Below are 27,963 nucleotides of genomic sequence, written 5' to 3'. Positions count from 1 at the left end.
ACGAAATAACCTAAATATTACGATGTTTGTTCGGATTGGCTATAACAAGGCCGACTTGTTACGGAACAAACCGAACACTGAACATTCAAACGTGTTTATCAATATGGCGTACCGACATTTGAATTTAATCGTTACGTGACGGTATACTGGAAAACTTTGTGAAATATATATGAAATTTTATTATATTTGAATTATATTAGACATTAGAGTTTAGAAAAATATACGCAGATTAGGGTTTTAAGCATTCTTTCAGTATGGAGAATTTTGTGAAGATTGAAAAAATCGGTGAAGGTGAATGTTATAATACCTTGCAGATTATCCTTGTCTAATTAGTATTTTTTTTATCATATTTTTTAAGATTCATTTTATTTCTAATCTAAAAATATTTTTAATAAATTTGTATCAAAATTTAATCGATTAATTTATAATAAATTTTGTACAAATTTTAATTTTGTATTTTTAATTAAGGTTATTAAAAGATGATTATTTCAAAAATCATAATTGTTAAGCAGTCTGTTTAAAGTAAAATAACTATTCATAAATACACATATACATTTTATTTGTAGAATAAAAATTATTATTCTTGTTATTTTGTGGTATCAAAGAAAATTTAAAATATCACAAAAAATTTATAGCATCATAAAAAAAATTTCACAGGTACTTATGGAGTAGTGTACAAGGGAAAGCATAAAAAGACTGGAGAAATTGTAGCCATGAAAAAAATTCGTTTGGAAAGTGATGATGAAGGAATACCATCAACAGCAATTCGTGAAATTTCTTTACTTAAAGAACTGCCACATCCTAATATTGTTAGACTAATGGATGTCTTAATGGAAGAGACTAGATTATATCTTATTTTTGAATATCTTACTATGGATTTAAAAAAATACATGGATAATTTAGGTACTGGAAAATTAATGGAGCCAAAAATGGTTAAATCTTATTTATATCAGGTTTGAAATTAATTTTAATATATAACATAAAATATAATTTTATTAAAATAATATTATTATATTATTATAATATTATTATTTATATAATATATTATTATATATATAATTATACATGATTATTTTAATATGAATTAATAAATACTATAAAATATTTTATAAAAGTTAAAATATATGTAATCCTTTTTTTAGATTACACGTGCTATTTTATTCTGTCATAAACGTAGAATATTTCATCGTGATCTGAAACCACAAAATTTATTGATTGACAAGTCAGGATTGATCAAAGTAGCAGATTTTGGACTTGGAAGAGCATTTGGAATACCAGTTAGAGTATATACACATGAAGTAGTTACTTTATGGTATAGAGCTCCAGAAATTCTTCTTGGTGCCAATAGATATTCATGTGCCATTGATATCTGGAGCATAGGCTGTATATTTGCTGAAATGGCAACCAAGAAACCATTATTCCAAGGAGATAGTGAAATTGATCAATTATTTAGAATATTTCGGTAAATTGATTTTATAGTCGATATTATATATTAGATTATAATATAAGAACTTGAATTAGTAATAAATATTTTATAGGATATTAAGAACGCCTACAGAAGAAATATGGCCTGGTGTAACACAGTTATCAGATTATAAGGCTACATTTCCAAATTGGATAACTAATAACTTAGAATCACAAGTTAAAACATTAGATAATGATGGACTTGATCTTTTGCAAATGATGCTTATTTATGATCCTGTGCATAGAATATCGGCACGAGCTGCTCTGAAACATCCTTATTTTAATGACTTGGATATTTCTAAATTGCCGCCGGAATAATGCAGAAAAATAAAACGAATGGATAAATGCATGGTACAGATATTATGACTACATAAATTATGTCTCAGGGTATACCGAAATATTAAGTTATTCGTACAAAAACAAACATTTAATGTTTTTTTTTTCAATGACTTTGTTCATCATGTAATGAAAATTATATTCAAAAGAATATTATGTTTAATCAGCGAAGATAATTTTTCTATAAAAATTTCGAAGAGAAAAATAGTTTTTGTACTATATTTGAACAAAAAAATGTTTTGTAGCAATTTGATATTTGAATAATTCATCTATTCGTTTAACTTCAGATTCTTTTTGCAATTATTACTTATTCATTTTAAAAAAAAATATTGTGGTATTATAAATACTCTTAGATATCATTCTATCATATATTGAATTAGAAAATGTTTTTATTATTTGAAATAAAATTTTTTTTAATTTTAAGTTTTAATTTTAAGTTTTAATTTTAAGATAGGTAATACATTTGGTATTATTAGGAATTCAGCTGAAGATATATGCTATTGTTTTCTGTAAATACTACTGAGAAATTCACATGCTTATTAAAAATATATCTTTTGTATTTTTATAATAAAAATAAACGACGATAGTTTATTTATATGTTTTTCGATGCAGGAGAAATTTCGGTATTTTCACCATAATTTATCATTTTTATATTTTTAAAGTTTCTGTATTTATATTGATATTTTTTCATAGTGTGACTTTTCTTTTAATGCATAATATAAATTAAATTACAAATTAAACTACAGAGAAACAAAAAAATGAAATTGTATATATCATTCCTAGAATGACTAATTTGATTCGTCGAACGAAAATGACTCATCGTAAGCAAATATAATAAAATTATATGATATTCGTATCTTCAGCTTTTTTTTTATAAACCATTTTTTCTAAAAAAATATGTATAATCTAGATATCTTTATTTTTATATATTAAAAACTATATAACAATGAATTATTACTAAATTAATTATAAATTTTATATCATAAGATATCTTATACAATTTTTATATTCTAATAAAAATATCTATAAAAAATTTTATTGTTTTTATTTCTTTACAAATATAATATAATGTGATTTCAAAATAATGCTATAAAATAAAAAAAATATATTATTTTTTACTATTATTGTAAATAATTTGATTGTATAAATAATTTGATTGATGTAAAGTATAATATAAAATTATATGAAAATACTTATTTTTATGAAAATTGATTCATTTTTACGAATTCTTTAGAAATAACGTATTTGATCATGTTACGATCAGTCTATTCGAAGTATATATGACCCATAATTGGATTGAGAGGGGAGTATGTCTCATAAAATTCTTCTCCACTGTGCTACTGTTTACAGTACTAGTTCAGAGTCTAACAACATCGTCTCACGGTGAGTATCTCAGTGGTCATTTAAGATATTGTATTGCATACTTATATTATTTCACAATAATATTATATAGAATATATTATGATTCTATTTATATATTTACATTTGCATTTATAATTTATATATATTGTAGAAAAGGTTAATGACTTTATTACAAATAATAAAACACAAAAGTTTTCGTATCTTGAAAAAAAATTCACCTAACCCAAAAATTTTGATTTCAATGAAAATTGTATATATATAAAACATAATGGATATTTATATATAGATATTTATACATGGATACTATACATGGAATATAATATAGTTATAAATTATATACGGAATATATAAACTGATATTAATATTAATTTTTGAATAAATTTTAATTATTAAATAATTATAATTAAATAAATTTTCTTATAAAATAGTATCCGAAAACTTTTGTTAGATAATATTTAAACATTTTCATATATCATAAAATAATTTTGTTGCGATATTAATTAATTAATGACATGAATTTATATTTTCGTTAAATATTTAAAAAAAAAATTATAATAGTTAATAGTTAGAAATATAATAGTTAGAAAGAAATATTTAGATAAGAAATTATTAATTTAATTTATGTATTTTACAATATATTTTTGATATGTAAGTAATAATAATAATTAAAAATAGATTTCAAATGAAAACAATATTAATGAAGTTGGTTTCGATTCGATATTTCACACGGATTATATTTCTTCATCTTGTATTTTATTATGATTAGTATTATAAATATATATAATTAATATTAATAATATATATATATATATATATATATATATATTATGTATATCATTATATTATCTATAGATAATAAAAGAAAAATAATTTTTTTAAAATCTCTACAGTAGGAAATGAAGTCAAAGTTGATTTTATATTATGTATAATTTTTTTTTTTTTGATATAGAAAATTTAAATTTTGAAAAAATTCAAACTGAATGTACAATGAACTTTACTTTTTACTTGAATTCAAGAACATTAAATCATATTCATTATTGTATTGTTCATTCAAATTGTATATAATTAAATATTTTAAACATCATATTACAATTACAAGTTTTAGTTATTTATTTTTAATTTTATTTATTTTAAAGATTTATTTTACTAAAATAAGACAATATCTTTATGTATTTGATTTTTAAATAATGATAAAATTATAATCGCTATCAGGAAATCATTCATTCTGAAATTTTTTTAACATATAAAGAATAGATTGATATTACTATTTTTTTTCAAATAATATAAACTTTTTTATAGATGAAGATATTATCTCTAGCATTCTTACTAGGATGTTTTGTTCTCGTCAAAACACATACATATCACGTGGGGCCTTGTCCCATCGTAGAACCAATGCAGGGATTTCAAATAAACAAAGTAAGTTTATAATTCTATTGTATATAAACAAAAGTATTTATATATTAAATTATTTTTTCGTTCATTTATAGTAAATTTGAAATTTTAGTTTTTAGGTACATGGTACGTAATTCAGAAAACTTCCACTGCTAGTAAATGTATTACTTATAATTATACTCGTGGAGAGGAACCGGGTGAATACATTCTAAAACAGGATTCCGATCATCCAGTATTAAGTAAGATAAAAATATTTAAAATTGAAAAAAATTTTTTTTTAATGAAAAATTAAGAAAAATAATAGACTAAATTTTAAAAATTATATATAAACAAAAATGCTTTAAAATAGTGTTCAATTTAAAATTTGAAGAATTGAAGTTAAAAAGTAATCCGATATTCTTTTTTTGTGGATAATTCTAACATTAAACAATGAAGATGCTACGAAAAAGACAAAATTTTATAAATGACAACACCGTACTGCTAATATACATATGTATTGTTGAAAGCTTTTGAATTAATAAAGAAGAACATCGGATCCCATCGAGACTCATAAAAGCATGTCAATAGAATAACTGTCTGACAAATAGGATGAATTATCCGTAATGAAGCGACGTTTCTATACACAGGTCTTACGTCATTGAAGCATGAGTACCATTACACTGGTGAATTGACCGTACCGAATCCGAGTACGCCGGCTCTAATGAAAGTTCGTTTTCCTCTTAGTAAGTAAATTTATATTTATGATAAAATAAATTAATCATATTTTTCAATTGTTTAAGAGGAAATTGATATTTTTAAAAAAATATTTAAAGATATTTCAATAATTCGATATGGTATGTTAATAATTTTTTGAAATTGTTAGAGAATTTAGTAAAAATTTTTATTTATTATCAAAGCTCAAAAATATATATTTATATATTTATATATATTTTTGATATTTTTAATATATATACAAATTTTTGTATATACAATAAAGCATATACAAAAATAAATTCTTTTATTTATTCTTAAAATTTTATAAATAATTTATATAACAATTTTTTAAATAAACAAATATAAAATATAAATTACATACAAATTACAAAAACATATAAATTATCACATAAACATAAAAATTCCTTTGTTCTTTTTATAAGTTTTTGAAAAAACTGAAAAAACGCTTTTTATTAAATATATTTATAAAAAAAAAATTCTATAAAAGAAAGACATAATAATTAAAAGAAGGTAGAAAATATAGAAATATAGGAATTTCAATGAAATTAAATCGCATTATTTCATTAAATATTTCAAAGAATTTTCACGAATTTTTCAATTACATTTATTCTAACTATCAATTTATCGTATTTAAAGGTGTAGCCGGAAGTGCGTCGCATGTAGTGTTCGCCACGGATTACAACAATTACGCGGGTGTTTTTACATGTCAGAAGCTGACATTTGCTCATCGTCAGAGTGCAACAATCCTTTCTAGGAATCGGGAATTGGATAAAACTTTTATAGATAATTTACGACAAAAATTATCCGATTTTGGTGTGAATCCCTTTGATTTGAGCATTATTAGTCAAATCAAATGTTCACATGGTAATAATTCATTAGATATTACGGTGGATCCATCGACTTTCACAAGTCAAAATATTGGCAATTTAGTTCGCAAAGCTGGAGAAAAAGTAGGCGATGGTGTCGAATGGGTAGCTAACATGGGAAGTAAGGTCTATCATAAATTGACCGGAAGCGAAGAGAAAATCACGAGTAAACCGGAAGAAAATACTGAAAAAAACTTAATGAAGCATTATGAAGAAACAAATGAAGTTGAATGGATTCCTTAGATTCTTGATTTTAAAAAGTTATTTAATATATTTTGATCATAAGAATTAATGCTTTTTCTCGTTTTTTCAATACTCATTTTCTTGGAGAAAATAAATAAATAAATTGTTAATGCTATTTTCTCCTTTGATTAGATTTGATATAATTTTAATGAGAATGAGATAAGTATGAAATTGTATACTATGATTAAAACATGACATGAGAACAGATGATTATATATATATATAAATAAAATAAATTTTTAATTTTTTGATATGAAATTATGAAAATAAAATAAATTAATAAAATAAATATGAAAAATTATCTTAATTATTTTAAAAATAAATTTTGATTTGTTTTTTACAAAATATTATTTCCTTAAAAAAATAAATACATAAAATATATATATATATATATAGAAATCAGAAATTATTTTATATAAATTTATAATAAATTTCTAATCATTTTCAATTATGTTTTCAATTCACAGTAGTTCTGTCATGATATTTAATAATAAGAAAATACTTCTTCCTTCTATCTTTAATTGGCTTGTATTGAAGGATATTAAAATATGAAATTGTAAAATCTCTGGAAGAAAAAATATCGCCAGCATGTTTTGTGCTATCGACAAATTAATCCGATCTATTTACAACAGACGAAGTTATATATTGTACGGTTGCAAGCATGTGGTATATCACGTGATTTGGAATCTCCCCCGTGTAATCTGGATCACGGGTTCATGTATGTATGCCACATAATATTAGTATCCTGACGACCCGTTTCAACGATCAGTTTGATAGCGGCCGTTGAAGAGAGATAAAGCGAATTTTTTTTAGAAAAAACATCTTGCGACAATCACTCTATTTTGAAATTCACAATTCTGTGGAATCACAGAAATTCTTTGTTGAAAGATCACAATCCTGTGAAGACAGGAAAAATTATTGATCATCGTCCACGAGAATTATAAAACTTCAATGTATGTATTATTAATTCATTACATTTTTGTCTTTTTCTTTTATTTCTTTAATTTTAATTCTATATCTTTATTTATTATATCATATATATTTAATTATTTGAAAAATCAGATCGATAGTAATTGCTCTGATAATAATTATTATTCAATTTTGAAAAATATATGATATTTTAATTAATTAAAAATTATATAATCTTAGATATAATCTTATAGATGTAGTCTTATATATAATAGAAAAATTTTAGTAAAAATTATTTAGTTAAAAATGCTAAAGCATATAGTTTGAGGATACATCTATCTTAAAGATATACATTATTCAAAATATATTTTCTTTAACATGCGTGCGAGGAATCGATAAACGATATTCCTGAAAAATGTGCTTTTCGAATAACACGAATGCACAACGCAAATGGAATATTTTATAATAGTCTAGGAAGCAGAATTATACACAGGTATTGAATTTCATATAAATTGAACGAAAGGAGACTCGGTACAAGATTGTATTCTCCTTTGAAATTGGTAATAATTGTTTAAATTACACATCCATTATGTTAAAAATATATCTACATCGATGATTATGATATATATGATTCTGAAATCATAAACATTTAACTAACAATGGAGATATATATCGAAAATAATAAATTTGGATGTTTAAATCATTAAAGTTTAAGAACTTGAAGAATTTTAAAATTTCTCATATATTTTTCAACATAATCTTTCAATAGGTAAAATTATTAATTTCAAAATATTAAAATCATTTCTTATCGCGTTTTTATTACCTTCGGAATAAATTTTACAAGATCGGTGTCGATCAGTTGAGGGGTTGTTGCGCACTGCAGCAGCTCGAGTCGCGTTGCGGTTTCTGGGGTTGCGTAGCTGGCGGTGGGGGTTAGTTGGCAGCTAGTTGCGCACTTCTTCTTTTAGTGAGTTTCACGTTATTCCTTCGACTCGAACATGTTTCGATTTCTTTGATTTTACAAATAGTTTCATTAAATTCATCTTTAAATCAATCTACTTTGCAACAACGTATTCGTTTGAAACAGTTTTATTGTTTGCCTGGTTAAGATTGAATGTTTCATTCTTTGTGATCGTGATATCGTAATAAACATACTCACCACTGCACGTGTACGACTTTTCCACAGGGTAATTGATCGATTAAGCGGCGCGTGCAACGCGTATATTGCAACGAGTAGCGATTTCTCGTGAATTGTTCTTGACATCTTGACTGATCGTTAATTTGCTAATTCGTCGGCGACTCATTGCGATATTTTGCTGTGCTTTATATTCTTGTGTTTTCATTTCACATCATAGTTAATTTTTTTTATGATTCTTTGACATTATAATCTTATTGCAATGATAATTGCTTGCTTTTATTCTCTTTTATAATAAACTTTCTTTAATACTGAATGTTGGATGAAATAAGTAAAAGGAAAGTTAGAAGGTTAAAAATTACATTGAATTATAAATTTTCCGATTTTTATATTCTTATAAAGAATTATTTACATATTTTCTTTTTAAAAAGAGGGATAATAGGAATTATCGTTAAAAGATAATTTTATAGAGATTGATATTTGTATTAATTATTATTCTTAAATAATTTACAATTATGATTTATTATGATTTTATATTTATTACATGATTATTATATTAAAGCTTTTTTTTTCTTATAACAATTTCTTCTAATGCATTTTTCCATAATAAATAATTTCTGATAGTGATTCTCTTCAATTCTTCCTGAAGTTATAAGATTTTTATTAGTAAAAAAAAAAAAAAAAAGAAAAAAATAAAATTAAAAATTAAATTAATAATTGAATCAATAAATAAACATGTTCATATACACATGTTCACATGTTCTTTTTTGTGAAAAGTTAGCAATAAGATTATATCTGATTAAGATATAATGATGATTTATAATTGATGACTTTTATATATGGATAAAGATGGATTGTAGTGTAGTTGAATTATGTAGATTCATCAGTTGGTCACAGAGTTATTTGGTTTAAATTGGCACAGGTTCAAGAGACAAGTTCGTCAATGAGGTTGACTGACCCAGATTTTCGATATTTGGTTCAATTTCATGACGAGGGTTAGTGAAATTCACAGGATCTGTCACCTCTAAACTGGGACGATCTAATTAAATTAAATTTATCCCTCAAACAAGTCATGATATTGAACATTAATTAATCTTCATCGTTAATAATATTAGATAGGATTATTATTATATTAGATAATATTAGATAGGATTATTATTATATTTATTTTTTTTTTTTATTTATTATATTTATTATATCTTATTATACATGTATAATAATATAACGTTGTCTTATATTCCTTGTAATATTTTTACTTTTTATTAATTTTGCCTGTTAAAACAATTATATGATTTTTTTCATTAAGAAAACAAATTTAATTTGTTGCAGGTATGATATCAAACTACAGAATCGCTATAAATATTAATAAATTATTACACAAAAAAATAAATAACGAAATAAATGAAAACAAGTAGAATTTAATCTAATTCAATTTTATTATATAAATAAATTAATTTATAATAGAATTAAAAAAATTAGAGAAATTACATATCTAAATATAATAATATTTATAAATTATAAATAAATTTCAATGAAAATTGAAATTCAAACAACATAATTTATATCTTAAGATTTTTTTATCATTTTATATTCTTCTTTATATAATCATATAGAAAAGATCAGCGCAAAAATCAGTAATTTCCATTGATGTCAATCTCTAAAGATTGCTTAAGAGCTATTTAAAATCATCTCATATCGAATCTTTAGTGGTTCTCATAGGGATTTGTAAGGTCGTTCATCACTCTTGTCTTTCAACATATATTTTTGTTTTTGAATTAATCTCTTTTGCGATTTCGATGCGTCAGAGGGAAGGACAGCCAGTGAGGAATCGTCAAGGTTTGGTTTTTGTTCCTTATTTTTCTGTGACCTTAAGAGAACTGTTGTCCTTGAAGGATCTTTTGAAGTGATTCTCGAGAAAGGTAAAACATTATTAGTCGCTCAACGTTCCTCGAAACCATTGCATCGGGTGCAATTGAATCGTAGATATCGAATCTTATAAAAGATTTTTCTTTTTTTTTTATAAATTTTTGAAATTAAAAGAGAATTAATATTTTTTAATAGAGAAATTGAGAATTTTATATATTTTATGCTTAAATTTTTTTATAATGTGAAAGTTTTTTATTTTACCGTGATGGTGATAAATGAAAATTATGATGTGACCATGGATTTTCCACTTTGACATTCATTTAGGAAAAGGAATTTCATTGTCATGTATTGTCAGTGACTATTTTAACAATGTTTTGATAAATCAACTGTAAGTGCTTTTGTATTGTCTCATTGCAATGAGTATTATTTTATTCAGTGAATCATTTAATATACTTGCGCAGATATTAGTAATTAGAATTATTATTAGTAATTAGAGAAATTTATAAAAAATATATACAATAAAAAAAATATATAGTAAAAAAATTTTTTACATTCTTTTTTTTTTTTGCTATAAAGTAATATCAGCATAATTTAAAAATTATTATAAATTAAATAAATTAAAATAAATTATTATCGATCAATATATTTAATGGATAATGTTTTTGCGAGAAAAGTGTAATTGTTGTGTAGATGCAAATATAATCATCTTTATTAATATTCTTGATTCTAATTTGTTTCTTATTATCTTATCATTCCAGAAAAAGATAGTTCATCTTCTAATAAAAATGATAAATTGAACTTTAATCTTAAAACGTCAACATTTAAAATACAACAAGGCAATTTTATTTGCGTAGAAATTTAATAATGCTTAAAAAAGAATAAATTGAAATTGTGCAAATGTTGTTTGATCAATGTGTCAAGGAAAGAGAAAAAAAAAAAAAAATACGATGATTATGAATGGTAATGAAATAACCAAGTAAAATCTCATCATGGATATGATAGATACAGCAATGAACGCATCATTTTATGACATTTAATTGGTGTGCCCTCCAACTTGCCCGTTAAAACGACCGGAATTCCTGTATGTCGATTTATCTGATCGGTTACTTCAACAAGCAATAATTAATGTTGGATTAAAAACGTCACATTATTCTATTTATAATTAGTTTTCATTAGATCTGCATCAATAATAAAAGATTTTTCAAGTCCTAATTGAAAGAACGTATCAGTAACATAAAGTGTTGAGAGTTTAATCTGAAAATGAAAATATTATTCCATGGAAATTGTTTCTCTGATAAAAAATATTGTATAGAAGATTATACATATATATATATTTTAATAATTACTATTTTTTTTAATATTAAAAAGTATTTACTTTTTACATTATTTAATTTAAATGCCAGTCTAAAAAATTGTTATTAAAATACTTTTCCTTAAAATAAATATAAAAAATATTCAGATTTTGCGTGGGAGTTAATATTATGTGTTTAAGTGAAACTGAAGACAAAATATGACTAGACTATAATAATATTAGTATATGTATATTTCGATATATTTACAGAAAAGTTAGGAAATGTTTGCGCATTGTCGACCTACTATCCCCATTAGAAATGTTTATATACGAGTTTGATTTCGAGTTTTTAGAAGATAAGAAAACAGATTGATAGGCAAAGGATTTTTTTTTTTTTATTGAAAATCAATTGTATATCCATTGTTTTACGAAATAATAAAATTAAATATCTATAACGATATTTGATTCTCTTTTCGATCTATGTCTATGCGATTATTTATTTTTATAGCAATGAATACATTTAATGAATTTATTTTTGTTACGCATTTTTACGAAATTATTCGGAATTTGAATAAAAAAAAATTCAATGCGACTTCATGTATATTAAATCATAATTTACATATTTATAATTTATATACAGGATTCTTCTTGCAGAATAACGCTGAAATATAATGAAAAATTTAAAACTCACTCTGATTTAATATTCTTCTTAAAAAAGAAATTTTATTTCATTTTTTTTATAAAAATTATTTTGATTGATAGATGCTTACAGTATTTCTACTGCTCATACCAACACTTTGGGGGGATGAAACTGAGGCTAGTGTTCTCGTGGCGGATACCACTATGTCAAGAATGGTGGAATTAAATGCGGATGCGCCCTTCTGTGCCTTGTACACCGATCGTGGTGTTATTCAAAAAATGGTTCTTGGTGCTGACCCGAAAAAAGTCCGTCAAATGTCAAGCAATCTCGTAGCAGATTTGGAAGAAACGTGTAAAGCATCTCGAGACAAGGGAAAGGTATTAAACGATCTTTTCAACTGTAGATATCAAACAAGATTATAATTGATTGAACGTTTAATTCGTTTAATGTAGAATATTACTTCGTACAAAGGTAATTAGATCTTTAAGTAGAATTTTTAATAGTAAATATTTCATTGTTACTTGTGTATAAATAAATCTTGAAGAGTTTAAAAATAAAAATAAAAATATAAAATTAAATTAAAAATAAAATTAAATGAAAGAAGTAAATTCTATTTGTTACAGAATCAACCCGCAGGAGGTGGACTGATTTATCCAGGCACAAAATGGTGTGGGCCAGGTACTTTAGCGAAATCGTATGATGATCTCGGGCATCATGCAGCCGAGGATGCATGTTGTAGAGAACACGATCATTGTCCTATCACTATATCACCTAAGGAGTGCATTCATGGTATATGCAACAACTCGCCTTTCACACGGTCTTACTGTGACTGCGATGCGAAGTTCCGTAGATGTTTGCAGAATGTTAACTCGGAAGTCGCGAATACCCTCGGTGCTCTTTTTTTTAATGTGATACAAGTAATTTGTTTTAAGGAAAGACGTCCCTGTTCACAATGGCAAAGGTAAGTTTTGGAAAACTTTCTGTGGAAATAAAATTTATTTATTTATTGGATCTTTTCAAATTCTTCCTTTCTAAAATAAAAAATTATTAAAACTTGTATTGCCTATGTAAAATATTTAGCAAGAGAAGAATTTTTATAATGGCTCAATTCTTTTAAAAAATTACATCAAGATATATGAATATCAATATAATATCAATTATATTAAATAATAATCAATATAAATTTACTATATCATCATTTAATATTTTTTATTTGGAGAAGGAAGAATTTTTTCATTATTTTTCTTATTTTCTGAGATATTCAATATATTGTTAAAATATAGTACATGTAAAAATAATCTTTTTTTTTTTTCAAAATGATTGAATAAAAGGAAACAATTAAACATATTTCTACTGATTAAATCATCAATTCTCTTCAGTTGCCTTCTAGTTTGGATGAATTCGACGCGATACGAATATATTAATTCGCCACGAGATTATTATACCTACAAGATGTTTTTCTACAAGATGCTACAGGCAATGCGTGACATCCTCAAACAGAAACAATTATCATCATGGTTGCATATGAGCTTCGATTGAATGTAATTTTATATATTATAAATTTATTCTCACAGACAATCGATTATTGATGATAATTGTGGTGGTGGTGGTGGTGTTCATGGTGTTCTTCAATGTTACTTTAACAATTTTTCCTGTTTATTTCGATCTTTCTTGCAAAATTTCGTAATGATCGATCGTGTGTAATCGTTATGCGGTTGATATGTTACAGAAATGGTTACACGGAATCGGTATCGAACCGATTGTGCTCCCAGTACAAATTCCGACCAAGCGACAAATACGTGCCGCTGATGCCCTTGAACGTGAACTAGCTATTGCGGAAACGCAAGAAGAACGGACCAGACAGCCTTTGAAGTGATGCCAGTTAACAGAGTTCTAATGAGTGGGATAATTGTACGCGTTCCTTGCGCGCCCCTTTCTTTCACGCTGATCCAACTTGTCTGGGAATCGAACATAATGTTCTTTCCCGATCATTCATGAATTTATATTGTTACAGATCATTATTTTTCATGGAATGTTATTTTTCTTTCCTGACTTTTACTTGATAAAAAAGATTATCCTCTTCTTGGTAGCTTCGATCGATTTTTCTGCAAGATATCGGTCTAAAATAATAACAAATAGAAAATTAGTTTTCGAAAATTCCATAGCTAAGAAGTATCGAAAAATATTTTTTAATATATTTTTTTAACAAATGTAAAAATATATCAGACATTTTTTTATTTTTTCTTTTTGGTCTCGAATGAAGTTATACTTAAATATAAGCAGATGGATTTTTTTAGTCTTAAAAAATTAAAAATTTCTTTCAAAGTTTTCACAAATATGAAAAACATTAGAACTTTTTTCTTTATTTTTTTGTTTAGTCGTTTTTTCAATTTTCAAAGTAAAAAAATGGAATAAATAGCACAAGATGGTCAGCTTGAAAGCAAGAAATGATTATGCAAATGTTAGTAGTTGTCATCCTTGTAACATAAAAGTCAATACGTATTGTTATAAAAAGTTTTTTGTTTTTCACTTCTGTAATATGTGAAATGAAATTCAGAAAAATCTCTACAAATTCTTAAGAAAGAATCGGTGTGAAATTTGAATAAAAACTATTGATTTCGAAAGAATTGCGAAAAATTTACATTCGCAAATGATTTACGATTTTACTGCTCAATATTACTCTTTTAACGTGTTTGCAACTTTAAAAGTAATAGTTTAAATGATTAATCTTTTTAAGAAAAGAAAAGGAAGTTACAGATATACATATATGAAATACATATATGAAATTAATTTCATATACAATATGAAATAAAAACTATTTGGTAAATTTATATTGATTAACTGCTAAACTAAAGATGGTAACGAAGAAAGAGATTATAACTATAATTGATTGAGCAATTGCTTCATCGAACATAAAACGAAGGAAGATTTCACTGGAATTGTATCACCGAAACAAGGTTCGCATTTCTTGCATATCATTCGTCGTTATTGCAGTCGCGCAAATATGCATGCAATTGCATAAAATTGCGTGGCATTTTCTACGATTATCTTTAGATTAAGATTTTTCATCAAGTTGATACGGAATTAATTAAAATATATTAGATATGATATCACAACTTTTTGAATTAAATTTCAAATAAAATATTATTTAATTTGAGATATATATATATTTTCTAAGTAATGAATGCTATAGTATCAACTTGATGAATTTACAACGTACCAATAAATTTCACAATATCTGCGATTTTTCTATCCTTTTTGATAGCTTTTTAAATTCAAAATTTTTAAATTTTGAAACTCGTACGTTCAACGAACTTTTATTTGTTTTAAGACATTTTTAAAATCGTTTGTATGTATAAATTAAAAATTAATAACATGTTGCAGCTCAAATATGCAAGAATCATATCAAAGAACTTTATTCATTCGATGCAAACTGCTCAAAATAATATGAAAAATACTTAATTGAATAAAATTTCCTCATTTATGTATGAAAATATTTTGTTTGCAAAATACATTAAACGGAAAAATTAATCAACAAATTGATAAATATTTCCGCAATTTCTTATGAAACAATATGGAAATTTTAACATCCAAGTTCAATTATCATTTTTCTTATAATCATTACATAACACGAGTTCAATGACCAATCCAATATCAATTATATATGTACAACTATATAATTTAAAACTCAAAAAATTAATATTCAAATGCTCTTGACTCTTATCTTGTAAATTGCAATTTTTATTTTATGATACATATTATTTTTTTTTAAATGATATGAAAAAATGATTTACTAATTATTTTGAGCAGTAATCGAAAAAGAATAAATGAAATGATTAGAAGAAACGAAGATTCTGCACAATCTTTACTGTGATCGAAATTACTCAGACATGTAAGCTTGCTATGTAGTTTATTATTACTTATAGAGTAATCATTTGTTATTTGAGGCTCTTCATGCTCAAATAATTGATGCGACCTGAGAGAACCGGAAGTTATCGCTGGACAATCGAGGATTATCCGGATTTTGTAAATATCTCGAGAAGGTCAGCCGGGAAAGCGTGCAATCGATTGAATATGTCACATTGATATATATGTTAGAAATAGCTCAGTGACATTTAGTTTCCTGAAGACCTTCGATTGATCAACAGTACAGTGGAATTTAACAAATTTTAAATAAATTAAAAAAATTGTTTTACACATCATTTTTAAAGATATATATATTTTTCAAGATTATTTTTTTTTTTTAAATAATAATGTTATATGAAAATAGTAAAATTATTTGATCTTTTAAGATATCTTGTGGTTCAAAATTAAATTTAAATTATTTATTCCAAAGTGAAATTATAAATTTAGTATTCAATGTTCAATGAACAAATAATTCTTGTAATAAGCAAGTTAAATTATGTTTTGGATATTTAAAATATTAATGTATTCATTATATAATTAATTCATTTAAATTATGAATTTTATCATTTAAAATTTGTTTTTTAAGATTAAACTGTACTGGTGAATTTGAGATAGATATGTATTTATATGTATTCAAATTAGTTTTAATTATTATATCATATAATATAGTCAACATTTTTAATATTTGCATGCGATGATATTGTTTATATTATATTACTGATATATATATTTTAGTCTAAAATGGATCTCTTGGATACTTTCTGAAAAAAATATTTATATTATATATTATAAAAAAACTATAATTAATTTTCTATATTTATCTTTGAAATTTTACAATTTCCAACCATTTTATCATATATACTTGCACTTATCATACATCAAAAACTAATTTAACATATATATTTGAAAAATTGTATCTATAATTTAATTTGAAATCAAAGACCAAATATTTCAAAAAATAAACTACCTCTTTACAAACTACTCGTTTTTTTTATTTTGAAAAATTAATATATTGCAGAAAAATTTTAATATTGCAGAATTTTAACAGAATTAAATCTTAGAAAATATTTATCAATTATTAATTAGAAGTTATTTCAAGAATACTAATAATTGCTGTTAAATAAATTTAAGAAAAGAAAACAATGAATTTTAAAAAATTTAAAACAAAATTTTTCTAAATTTTTTTAATATTAAAAATAATTTAATTTTTAAAGATTATTTTATTCTTAAATAAAAAGAACATCTTATTTTACCATATTTAATATTATATTTTATTTGAAAATAATTTATATTGTAAAAATTTTTAGTTTTATGAATATCAAATTTCCCGCCATTGCGCAATGTCCATCGCATCAAGAATGGATTTCGAATCTGTTTACTATATATTCAATGATCAAAGCGCGGAGTGGGAGTGTGTCAGTTCTACCTAAATGCTGTGATGGATGAAGTTTCGTCAAACGGTACGTCTTTTTCGGCAATGTAAATTATTACTTTTGAACGGATTGACTGAATTCACAATATAGTATGTATAATTTTTCGAGTTATATATATGACAAATGAATTGATCGATGATTTTTTGTGTACGCTTGATCCTTTGTAGATCGCGTGGGCGTCCTGTCTTCCAAGTCTCTTGGCCCACGCTCTTCAAGAAACTTTATTTACGCATTCATTTAAACTATATTTTTCCGATCGTGCATTAATGAGCAAACAATGCTTCGAAAAGTATTTTATAATTTCAGTGATATGATTCTTTTATTGACAAGCTTTAATCATCTTAGAATTAGCTAATTTATTGTCAGCTGGTTGATAAACTGCTTTCTTAACGCTTACCTAATGTCAACCGTGAATCACATTTCCTTCCTACTATACGTCCCTGACGCGTTTTGTTTTCCGTGTGACTGCGTTATATTTGTTTTCGTAACTGCGATAAATTCGAAACATATAAAATTTAATGTTCAATAAAATTTTTATTATCAGGTTACTTTCATATGAAAATTACGCAAATACCCATGTATAAATATCTAATGTAAATATATGATACAGACCGAATGTTTAAAGTCATTATAATAAGAGATTCTAACAAAAAATTATAAAAGCAAAAAATGATTCATATCAACTTTTAATCACAAGTGGTTTTTCAATTAAATTTGTTTTTAATGTTTTCTAGATCAGGGAAGTGGGGAAAGTAGTGGGACATTAACATGTGCTGGATGTCTCAATGCAATTGATGAAGATGAATTCATACAGGCATTAAATCAAGAATGGCATATTGATTGTTTTCGGTAAATATAAATAATACTAATAATAAAAGAAAAATAAAGTAACAAAACAATAACTTATTCATAAGAATAAGTTATTCATAAAACTGTGATTTTTTAGGTGCTCAGCATGTGATATTGGTTTGTCCACATGGTACTTTGAGAAAGATGGCTTACTTTTTTGTAAAGATGATTATTGGGCTGCTTATGGAGAAGCTTGTCAAGGTTGTGGTCAAATCATTACGGGTCCTGTCATGTTGGCAGGTGATCACAAATTTCACCCAGAATGTTTTGCCTGTAATTCTTGTGGAGCTTTCATTGGAGATGGAGAAAGTTATGCATTGGTTGAGAGATCTAAACTATATTGTGGAAGTTGTTATAAGAGACAAATGCAGCCAATTAATAGAGCACCTAATTATCCATTTACACGGAAACCACACAGTATCAGATTAGTGGAAATACCTCCAAATACTTCTGATTCTGAAAAACAGAGAGGAATCAAATTGACATTAGATACAACTCCTAGTCCTCGAAATTGTGGTGCTTTACTTCGTATATCTGAGTATGTATAAAAATATATTTCTTTTTTATTTTTATTATGAGTAAATTAAGATTAAAATTTAAAACAAATATTGTCAATTTTTTATAATATTTTAAAACAAACGTGCAAAACAAAAAACAATTAAAAATTATTGTTTTTATAACACTATGCATGGATGTGATTATTTAAAATAAATAAATAAAATAAAATAGATGAGCAGCCTCTAATAACTTTAAACTAAAATGCAGGTTAATGAGAAATGTTCGTGGAAAAATCAGTAAGCTGCTGGCCTCTGTGATGGAGGTTCTATTTAGACTATGCTGCCACTTCTCTAATCATAGGTACAGCATAACAAATAAATAATATGCATTAGATATTGTATTTGTTATAAATTAGATTATCCTTCAATGTTTGCACACTAAAATATATCTTGTGCAAAATAATTTTCTTGTATCTAATATTATTTGTTTATTTCATAATATGTGCTGCATAGATGTGTAAGCATGTTATATTTAGAAGTGAAATGAAAGTTTATGCTTTAGAGAATATGCATTTAAATAATATATAGTAGTATATGTTATGTATGATTATGTTATGTATATTTTATAACGTATAATGATGATATAATAATAATGCAAAAAAATTTGCTGGATTAAAAATAAACATGGATATTAGTTCTACTATTTAATTTCAATTATAATATTTAAATCAAATATGAACTAAATGCACGCAAAGTTTTGCATGTTTTGTTTAAAAAATGTACGTATATATATCTATTAAAACATTGGAGATATTACATGAAATGTGTTACAGACTGAACATGTCCAGTGATCTCATATCTTTGCATATCGGTGATCGTATACTTGAAGTAAATGGTACCCCGGTTAAAGATCAGCCTATAGAGAGTATTGAAAATCTTATACAGTATTCTGATACAGTTTTACAGGTAATTCTATATATAATATTTATATATATAATTTATGCATATTTAAATGTATTATATTTATTAATAACATATACATGTATATAGTACATAGTACATGTATATAATAATATAAATATAGAAATTTTAATAAATATAATCTAATTAAATTAAATAAATGTATAATTAAATAAAAAAATAAAAATAAACATTTTGAATTTTAGCTAACTATTGAACACGATCCGGATACAGTTTCTCGACGACTCACGTATTCATCACCATCTGCAGCGATGTTGACATCGATTTCGAGTTCAAAAACAAGCCCTGAAAATAAAGAACGTTTATTTAAACGACGAGATGAAGGTTACATCAGTGGAACGCGAAGCAGGCAATTGCGAAGAACCAGAGATCCTATGCATAAAGAGCGTAGTAGTTCTATGTCGCGATTACTTGATGGGTATAGTTTAAGTTTTGAATGAAATATTTCTAATAGTTAATAATGGTTAATAATGGTTAAATATTTATTTTTAAATTCATTCTCATTTTAATATGTTTATAGATGTTCACCCACAAATCTTACATGTGACTTAAGCAGAACTAGATCATTTCGTGTCGAACCAAAGAATCAAAGAATATTCCGTGCTAGTGATTTAGTGAAAGGTGAACTGTTAGGTACAGGATTTTTTGGACAAGTGTTCAAAGTTACACATAGAGATACTAATGAAGTCATGGTGCTAAAAGAATTGTATAGAGTTGATGAAGAAGCTCAAAAGAATTTTCTAAAAGAGGTAAATTTTTTATGTTAAAAAATAAAATTATTTTATCAATGATTATCTTATATTTATCTATATTATTTTATTTATTTTTTTTTTATTTTATATAAATTTAACAGGTTGCCGTTTTACGCTCGTTACATCACAACAACGTTCTCCGATTCATCGGTGTTCTATACAAAGATAAAAAGTTACATTTGGTCACTGAATATATAGCAGGTGGAACTCTAAGAGCTCTGTTACATGATACAAATGAAATCTTACCGTGGGAACAACGAACATCGTTTGCTAAAGATATAGCTGCTGGTATGGCTTACTTACATTCCATGAATATTATTCATCGAGATTTAAACTCGCATAATTGCCTTGTACGCGAAGATAAGACTGTAGTCGTAGCCGATTTCGGCTTAGCAAGGATAATACAAAATGGTAACTCTCCTGATAATCGCAAATATAGTAGACATTCCGAGGGAGAAGCAAAAACGTCAAAGAAAGAGCGAAAGAAAAGATATACAGTAGTTGGAAATCCATATTGGATGGCGCCTGAAATGATGAAGGGTAACAAATATGATGAAAAAGTTGATATATTCAGTTTTGGTATTGTTGTTTGTGAAATCATTGGACGTGTTCAAGCAGATCCTGATTACTTACCACGATCTTCAGATTTCGGACTGAATCAGAATGTATTTAAGGAAAAATTTTGTTCTAATTGTCCGGAAATGTTTTATATGATTGCCTTTCTTTGTTGTGATTTAAATCCCGATAAGAGACCACCTTTTGAAATAATGCAATTATGGTTGGAAGGACTGGCAATGCATTTATCAATGGGTGCAGAATTACCATCGAATTTGGAATACGATATCAGAAATTATATAGGATCTAGCACAAGTACTAGTGAATCCACAACTCCAGAGAGTTTGGCACCGCAATTGAAGCCCATTAAAGAAGGTCAAATACATCAAGAGAGGAAACGATGCAGCGGTTGTAACGATAGTACGTTGGAACGTGAAGAAACGAAATCTAGTAATATTCTTCAAGTGCCTGATGTGATAAATTCTCGAGGAAAATACACAAGACAGAATAGCAAAACAAACGATTCGCCTGGAACTTCGAATCGTTATTCGAGACAAAACTCACGATCTAAGGAAGTTTCAATTGAAAAACCAGAAATTGTTATTTCTCCGGATTCTAGTGGATTTAGTGGTTGCTTTCCGAGACAAAATAACAAATCAAATGAATCGCCTGTTCATTATTTCAATGATAAACAAGATTCATATGTGAAAAAGGATTTAACAGAATGCAATTTGAGAAGAATACCTACTATTGAAAAAATGCGCTATGTGGGCAGAGCAAATCCATGCTCTTTATCAGATACTTCTGAATATATTATTGATAACAAAATGTTATGTAAAGTAAACAATTGTTTAAATTCCAAATCAGCAGAGAAATATAATGAATATAATTCAATTGGAGGTAGTCATTCGAGAATCAAACTGGAAAATAAGTTCAAAATGTCAGATACGAATTCTGTTAGTTCTTATTTGAGACAAATTGGAAAATCCATAAATGTTGTAGAAAAAGAAAATAAAATCGATGGTCAAAATGATAATGATACAAAGAAGAGCACAGCCGAAACTTCAAAATCATCGGGAGGTTCTTATTTAAGAAGGACAAAGATTTCTCCCACAAAGGAGACACCAAAAGATGCATTTTTGTCACAAAAAAATAGTCAATCTGAAGCTATTTCATCTTCGTTGCAATCAAAAATAAATGTAAGCTCGGCAGAAATTACCGAAGATAAATCTATCAATGATAAGCTAATCAGGCAAGAAAGTAATATTTCAGATATTGAAAGTATATTATCTAGACAAGGAAGTCTCACAGTATTGGATTGTACAGCAAAGCATAAAGATCAAATATATAAAGACTATTCGCCTTTTAACACTTTACAGAAAGAAGATTTCCATAAAGAAGGAAATTTCAAGAAAAATACTATGTTTTATTATACAGATAGTCTCTATTCAAATTCCAGTCTTTCCAAAAACGATGATTTTCTTTCCTACAACATGCGAAATGAGACTAATATAGATAATGAAAAAGACTGTACCTTATCCGCCCAAGATTGTACTAAATTCAAATCTGACTCTAAGAAAACAGTAATCGAAACGATACCTGATGGAAAATTGCCTAATTCTTTAACAGAATACACAGGATGTTATAAAAATATGGATTTATGTAGACAAGATAGTTTTGGTTCTGATAGTGCAGTTGGTACCATGAAAAGTAATTTTTTTGCAGATTTAGAGTTCGTTCATTTAAGAGACGGTAGGCATACACCGGATTTGTGCCATACTCCTGAACGATGTTGCACTCCTAATCGAGCTGCGTCACCTATAGAAAGTACAGCTTTATGAAGTTTCCATGTAATGAAGTAACGCATCATGTTCGTAATGAAACAAATCTCGTATTTTATTAATTTGTTTTTTTCTTTCGCTTAATGATAATCTAATAATTTAAGTTGTTTAATTTTTCATTTCTCTTTCTAATTCTCATATTCTCAAAATGATCATATCAAATGTTAAACTTTTTTTTTTGTTTAGCGTGTTGTAGTATTGCGTAATAATATCTAAAATAAGTATTATTAATAATTTGATGTCCAGTATTAATGAATCTCATTGCTACTCTCTTTGCTTTTAATTTCTGAGTTTGAAATATATCTTGGATGGTGCGTGCAATGGTGCCCTCTGATGAACTCGCAGAGAAAGTTCGCATTCATGCAAAATTTTGCCTTGTGGTTCTTATAAGCAGGAATTTAAATAATTATAAGACTAACGAAAACATTCCATCCACAATCTTATCTGATACATTCAGAATCAGTAGGATTAATATGTGGTTTTCTCGAATGGTGTCTGTAACGTGCCGATCACGTGTAATAATTTTTGACACGTGTTCTCGAGAACACAAAAACAAAAGTCTGGATCGATACATCTCCAGTTCTTTTTTTTTTTTTTTTTTTTTGAAAATACGAGGTTATATTGAAGAAGTTGTAAACATTATTGTAGAGTCAGTTTTGTAGAATAGAATGTAAAAAAAATATTCTTTATCAAATATATATGTACATCATACTGTAAAATATTATCCACATGATAGTAGTGTGCATGTATAAATTATCAACATGTATAAATTTGAATTCATCAGTTATATCTTTGTTATTTACATAAAAAATAGAATTTCATTTATTTGATATTGATATTTTCTTCATATTCTTAATATTATTATTTATATTTTTTATATTTGTATTTCCTATTTCATATTATTTTTAATTTGTAAATTACATTCTATTTTTACTTAACTTAATAACTTTCATATATATTAACAAAGATATAAATGATGATATAGTATGATGTGTACAATATAAAAATGTACATATATTTTGTATATATACATATATTCCAATATTTGTCATGTTCAAGATACTGTTTACAGAATATATATTAACAGTAAGAAACTTTATATTGATAATGTAGAGACAAAAGTTCTTTTGATACTATTAAAAAAGTTGTATTTCTATTACATTCTAATTATAAGAACATTGTTCTCTAATTTGATCAAGATAGAATGAAAAGTAAAGTAAAAGATTTAAATCAATTATAATTTAATTTTGAGTCTTATTCCAAAAAAACTATTATTATTTAATATTTTTTGCAAAAATTAAAATTTCACTTTATGTTATGTACAAAAATTTGTTTACTTTGTTATTCATATTTTTTTGCCGTTCAACTTTTAATTTAGATGATTGGAGATGTATTACTATTATTTTCTTTATTTTGGGAAATATTTTATGTTATATATAATTTGAATACTGTTGTTATTAAAAGCACTTTGATTCATTACACCAAATAAATGTTTATTATCTGTGATAGAAAGTGTTTTGAAGCTGTTTATAATTAAAAAATTTTACAGGAGTCAACTGAAGAAATATTACTAAAATAAAGAAACCCCAATTCTTATTTTTTAATATATAAGGAGAAAAATTATAATATTAAATTGAAATCATTAATGAAAACAAAAAAAAAAATAATTTTTCAAATATTAATTTTAATGGACAATACGTGCAATAAATTCTATATATAAAATCTGTATTTCAAGATATAAGTAAGCATAATTAAAAAATGAATACATGCAAAAATAATAAAAAATATTTAATTTACATGTTTAAATGAAAGATTTGATGTAAACTGTTGAAACATTCGAGTAAATTTTTAAATAATAGTATTTTTGAATCATTAAATTTTTCTTCAAAACATTTAAAACAGTTTAACTGAAAAGCTAAAATCTCTCAAATTCTTAAATCAAACTACTCAAATCAAATATATTGGATCGAATGTTTCAAAGTTTTGAATAAGTATAAACCACATACCGAATGTACACATATTTAAAAATGTCTGCGTAATGAATAATCTTCAAGTTATAATGTATGAATAATTGCGTGCATATATAAAACGACGAGTAGTACTCGTCGTATATCGATTTTCAAGCAAACAGTATTAGTCTCGTTATTGTTGCTTACTTATGAATATCGTAGTAAAACAAGTAGGAAACGTTATAGACACACGTGACGGGCACAATAAAAATTATGTAAACTTTTGTAAAAAAAAAAAAAAAAAAAAGATGAAGAAGAAGAAGAAAACCTTTGGAATGGTAGACACATTATTTTTATAGTCTCTGTAAATTATTAAACTCCTTTTGTTCAACATATTGTGGGACATAAGGAGCATTCATAAATCAATTCCTTGCAAATTATTTTTCTTCACTCCAATAATGATAGAATCAAAGCATATTTCGTATACTACACTTTGTTATGGAATAAAATGGAACACGAAAAATTTCCGAGGCTTCGTGAAAAATTAAAAGGTTATGCATGAAATAATTTCTCAATAATAATATTTTTGTAGGAAAAGATTCTGGAACAGAAATTTTTATATAAGAAGTATTTTTATTATATTTTTTTAAATCGATAAATTCATCAGATTTATCTTCTATCATCTATATCTTTAATTAAAAAAAATTATGCTTGATTGTGTACTTAATTATTATATATGTATATATTTTAATCATTAAATTTTGTATTGAATTTGAGGTTACGTTAAACTTATAATAAAATTTGTTAAAATCATATGGTGCGATTGCTCAGTAAAATATTAAAAAATTTCATTTTATGGATGTATAAAGTATGTAAATGAAATAAATTTCTTTCGAGAATCTATTTCCCAAGAAATTACAAAAACAAAATGTAAACTATAACGGACAGTAATAAATGTACGAATGTCGAAAAAAAAAAAAAAATATTTGAAAGAGACTGAGTAACCGTGCATTATTTTTTATAGCATATTTGTTGAAAGAGGAAACGGTAATTTTTTATGAGAAAAAAAATTATTTCAATGGATTATATATCACTTTCTGGTACGATTATTCGTTCTGGTAATTGCTCAAAATTTTTAATCGACAAAATTAATTATTAAATGAACATTTTTCTATAATTTTTTAGTATTTGTTTGTAATATTTCGAACTATTTTTCATGCTGAAATTTATATGAATAGGGAACAAATAATTTTGTTTAACGTTTTAGTTACAATAGAAAAAAAAGAGAAAAATAAATGGTTGAGAATATGAACAATGTTGTTTTTTTGTTGTTCAGAAATTTAAATGATGATTATTTATTAAAAATGTAAGTAAAATTTAAGAGTGAAATATTTAAAATTTATCGAATTTTTAAAAAACTATCTGTTATCAACTGTCGATAATTAAATTCAATTCATTAAATAGCTTTTATGTTTAAAGAACAAACTATAGATAGCAGCACATGTTACTTTCGTTTTTCAAAATAAAAATAAATTTATATATATATATAATATATTCTGAATACAATATCTTAAATTTGACTTCCATGATTAAAAAATATGTATAAAAAGTTACAAACTATTTTAAAATTTGTTAAAATTTTGTAAATGCATTATATATATAAATATATTATAATTATAAATATATTATAAATATATTTATAATTTTATAATTTTTTTTATAAGTTATGTAAAAATAATAAAAAAATATATAAATTCGCATATATTTAAAAAGATAGATATAAAAAAATATATATAGAATTTAAAAATACCTTTATATTTGTAGTGTGATGTTGATGAATTGATCATATTAAATAAAATGACTATTTAGTTATATTTTACTTATAATAACATAAAAAATTATCCTTGAAAATATTTTCACTTTTAAATTTGAATTTTGTTACTAACAATTTGTTTAGTTCTTAATTTGTGTTTTATTTTTAATTATAAATACAATTAAAATATAATAATAAAACATGAAACATAAAAAACAAAAATGATTATTATTAGTATTAGTATTATTAGTATTATTAGTATTATTTTATCAAATAGTAAATGTTTGTTAGTGCCATTTATTGATATTGATTATTATATAAATTAAAAATTTAATATTTTGAATCTGAATATAATAATTATTAATTATTATTTAAAATTATAGGATAAATGAGAGACAAAGAAGAAATTTGAAAGAAAATCTCATTCAATCCAAGAGGTAATAAAAGAATCTTAAAATTTTTTTACAAAACAAAATAAAAGACAAAGGATATCAAGAAAATCACTGAAGAATTTTAAAGAGATCTAAATGTATGTATACATTTTTCAGTTGTAAATTAAGCTGTTTATTTTTAAAATGTTTTATTAACATGTTTATTGTAAATTTATTTGTTAAATATACTTATTTAATATATACATTTTTTAATAATAAAAAATTTTTTTATACTAATGTTTAGAATCTAAATTAACCAATGGCAGCATTATAATATTCACAAATTAACTATTTTTTGAAAATTAATACTTATTTTTTTTTAAATATTAACATACATATAATTTATATTTTTTATATTAACGATGAAAGTTTTTAAAAAATTTGAATTATGAAAGATATAAATAAATTTTTCAATGTATTATTTATTTTATTAAATTTTATAAATATTATAATATATATTATAAATTTATAAAGTATTATTGAATTGTTTTTCTAATAAAATGTGTTATATATTAAATGAATTTTTATAGAAAACATAAAAAGAAAACATTTTAAAATATAAAATACAAAACATCTTTTTAATATTACTTTTTCAAATGAATTGTATTTCAATGAAAACACTGTCTGAATCTAAATTGTCATGAATACGATATTCAATTAACTAAATATATATATATATATATATATCAAATGAGAAAAAATATCAGAAAATATTTTTAAATTTGTTTCTTATATCGC

The 27,963-nt window shown here is 24.8% G+C and overlaps 4 protein-coding genes and 1 long non-coding RNA gene across 9 annotated transcripts; 4 read left to right on the top strand and 1 right to left on the bottom strand.

Annotated features, from left to right (window-relative positions):
* Positions 1–37: 37 nt before the first annotated feature.
* Cdk1 (Cyclin-dependent kinase 1) lies at positions 38–2,656 on the top strand. The gene is made up of 4 exons (XM_003698958.4): positions 38–291; positions 658–953; positions 1,143–1,462; positions 1,539–2,656. The coding sequence occupies exons 1-4, from the start codon at positions 255–257 to the stop codon at positions 1,780–1,782; spliced, it is 897 nt and encodes a 298-aa protein (XP_003699006.1). The 5' UTR covers positions 38–254; the 3' UTR covers positions 1,783–2,656.
* Positions 976–8,179, bottom strand: LOC105737015 (uncharacterized). The gene is made up of 2 exons (XR_001112991.3): positions 8,110–8,179; positions 976–1,392 (listed from the first exon to the last, which is right to left on the bottom strand). It is a non-coding gene; the product is annotated as an uncharacterized LOC105737015 (long non-coding RNA).
* Positions 3,038–6,825, top strand: LOC100867633 (apolipoprotein D). The gene is made up of 5 exons (XM_003698959.4): positions 3,038–3,183; positions 4,462–4,578; positions 4,667–4,793; positions 5,181–5,276; positions 5,905–6,825. The coding sequence occupies exons 2-5, from the start codon at positions 4,462–4,464 to the stop codon at positions 6,375–6,377; spliced, it is 813 nt and encodes a 270-aa protein (XP_003699007.1). The 5' UTR covers positions 3,038–3,183; the 3' UTR covers positions 6,378–6,825.
* Positions 6,939–17,105, top strand: LOC100867829 (acidic phospholipase A2 PA4). Of its 2 annotated transcripts, none has more exons than XM_031920160.2 (4): positions 6,939–7,330; positions 12,341–12,595; positions 12,842–13,179; positions 13,948–17,105. In XM_031920160.2, the coding sequence occupies exons 2-4, from the start codon at positions 12,341–12,343 to the stop codon at positions 14,045–14,047; spliced, it is 693 nt and encodes a 230-aa protein (XP_031776020.1). In that variant the 5' UTR covers positions 6,939–7,330; the 3' UTR covers positions 14,048–17,105. The 2 variants fall into 2 exon arrangements, with proteins under 2 accessions (XP_031776020.1, XP_086764096.1); XM_086907970.1 differs by lacking the exon at positions 6,939–7,330 and adding an exon at positions 8,338–8,473.
* Positions 17,106–17,444: 339 nt separating this feature from the next.
* LIMK1 (LIM domain kinase 1) lies at positions 17,445–27,315 on the top strand. Of its 4 annotated transcripts, XM_086907968.1 has the most exons (9): positions 17,445–17,584; positions 18,292–18,406; positions 18,504–18,944; positions 19,172–19,264; positions 19,737–19,869; positions 20,070–20,302; positions 20,405–20,633; positions 20,738–23,061; positions 27,178–27,315. In XM_086907968.1, the coding sequence occupies exons 1-8, from the start codon at positions 17,563–17,565 to the stop codon at positions 23,030–23,032; spliced, it is 3,561 nt and encodes a 1,186-aa protein (XP_086764094.1). In that variant the 5' UTR covers positions 17,445–17,562; the 3' UTR covers positions 23,033–23,061; positions 27,178–27,315. The 4 variants fall into 4 exon arrangements, with proteins under 4 accessions (XP_086764094.1, XP_003699002.2, XP_012349515.2 ...); XM_003698954.4 differs by lacking the exon at positions 27,178–27,315 and having other exon boundaries at positions 20,738–24,522; XM_012494062.3 differs by lacking the exon at positions 27,178–27,315 and having other exon boundaries at positions 17,557–17,646; positions 20,738–24,522.
* The last annotated feature ends 648 nt before the right edge of the window (positions 27,316–27,963 follow it).

This window comes from Apis florea, unplaced genomic scaffold, assembly GCF_048593485.1.
Source record: "Apis florea isolate Af1SG1 unplaced genomic scaffold, ASM4859348v1 contig_3036_pilon, whole genome shotgun sequence".
In the NCBI taxonomy this organism is placed as follows: Eukaryota; Metazoa; Arthropoda; class Insecta; order Hymenoptera; family Apidae; genus Apis; species Apis florea.
The sequence above is the reverse complement of the archived record's forward strand: the minus strand, read 5'-3'. Positions and strand labels throughout refer to the sequence as shown.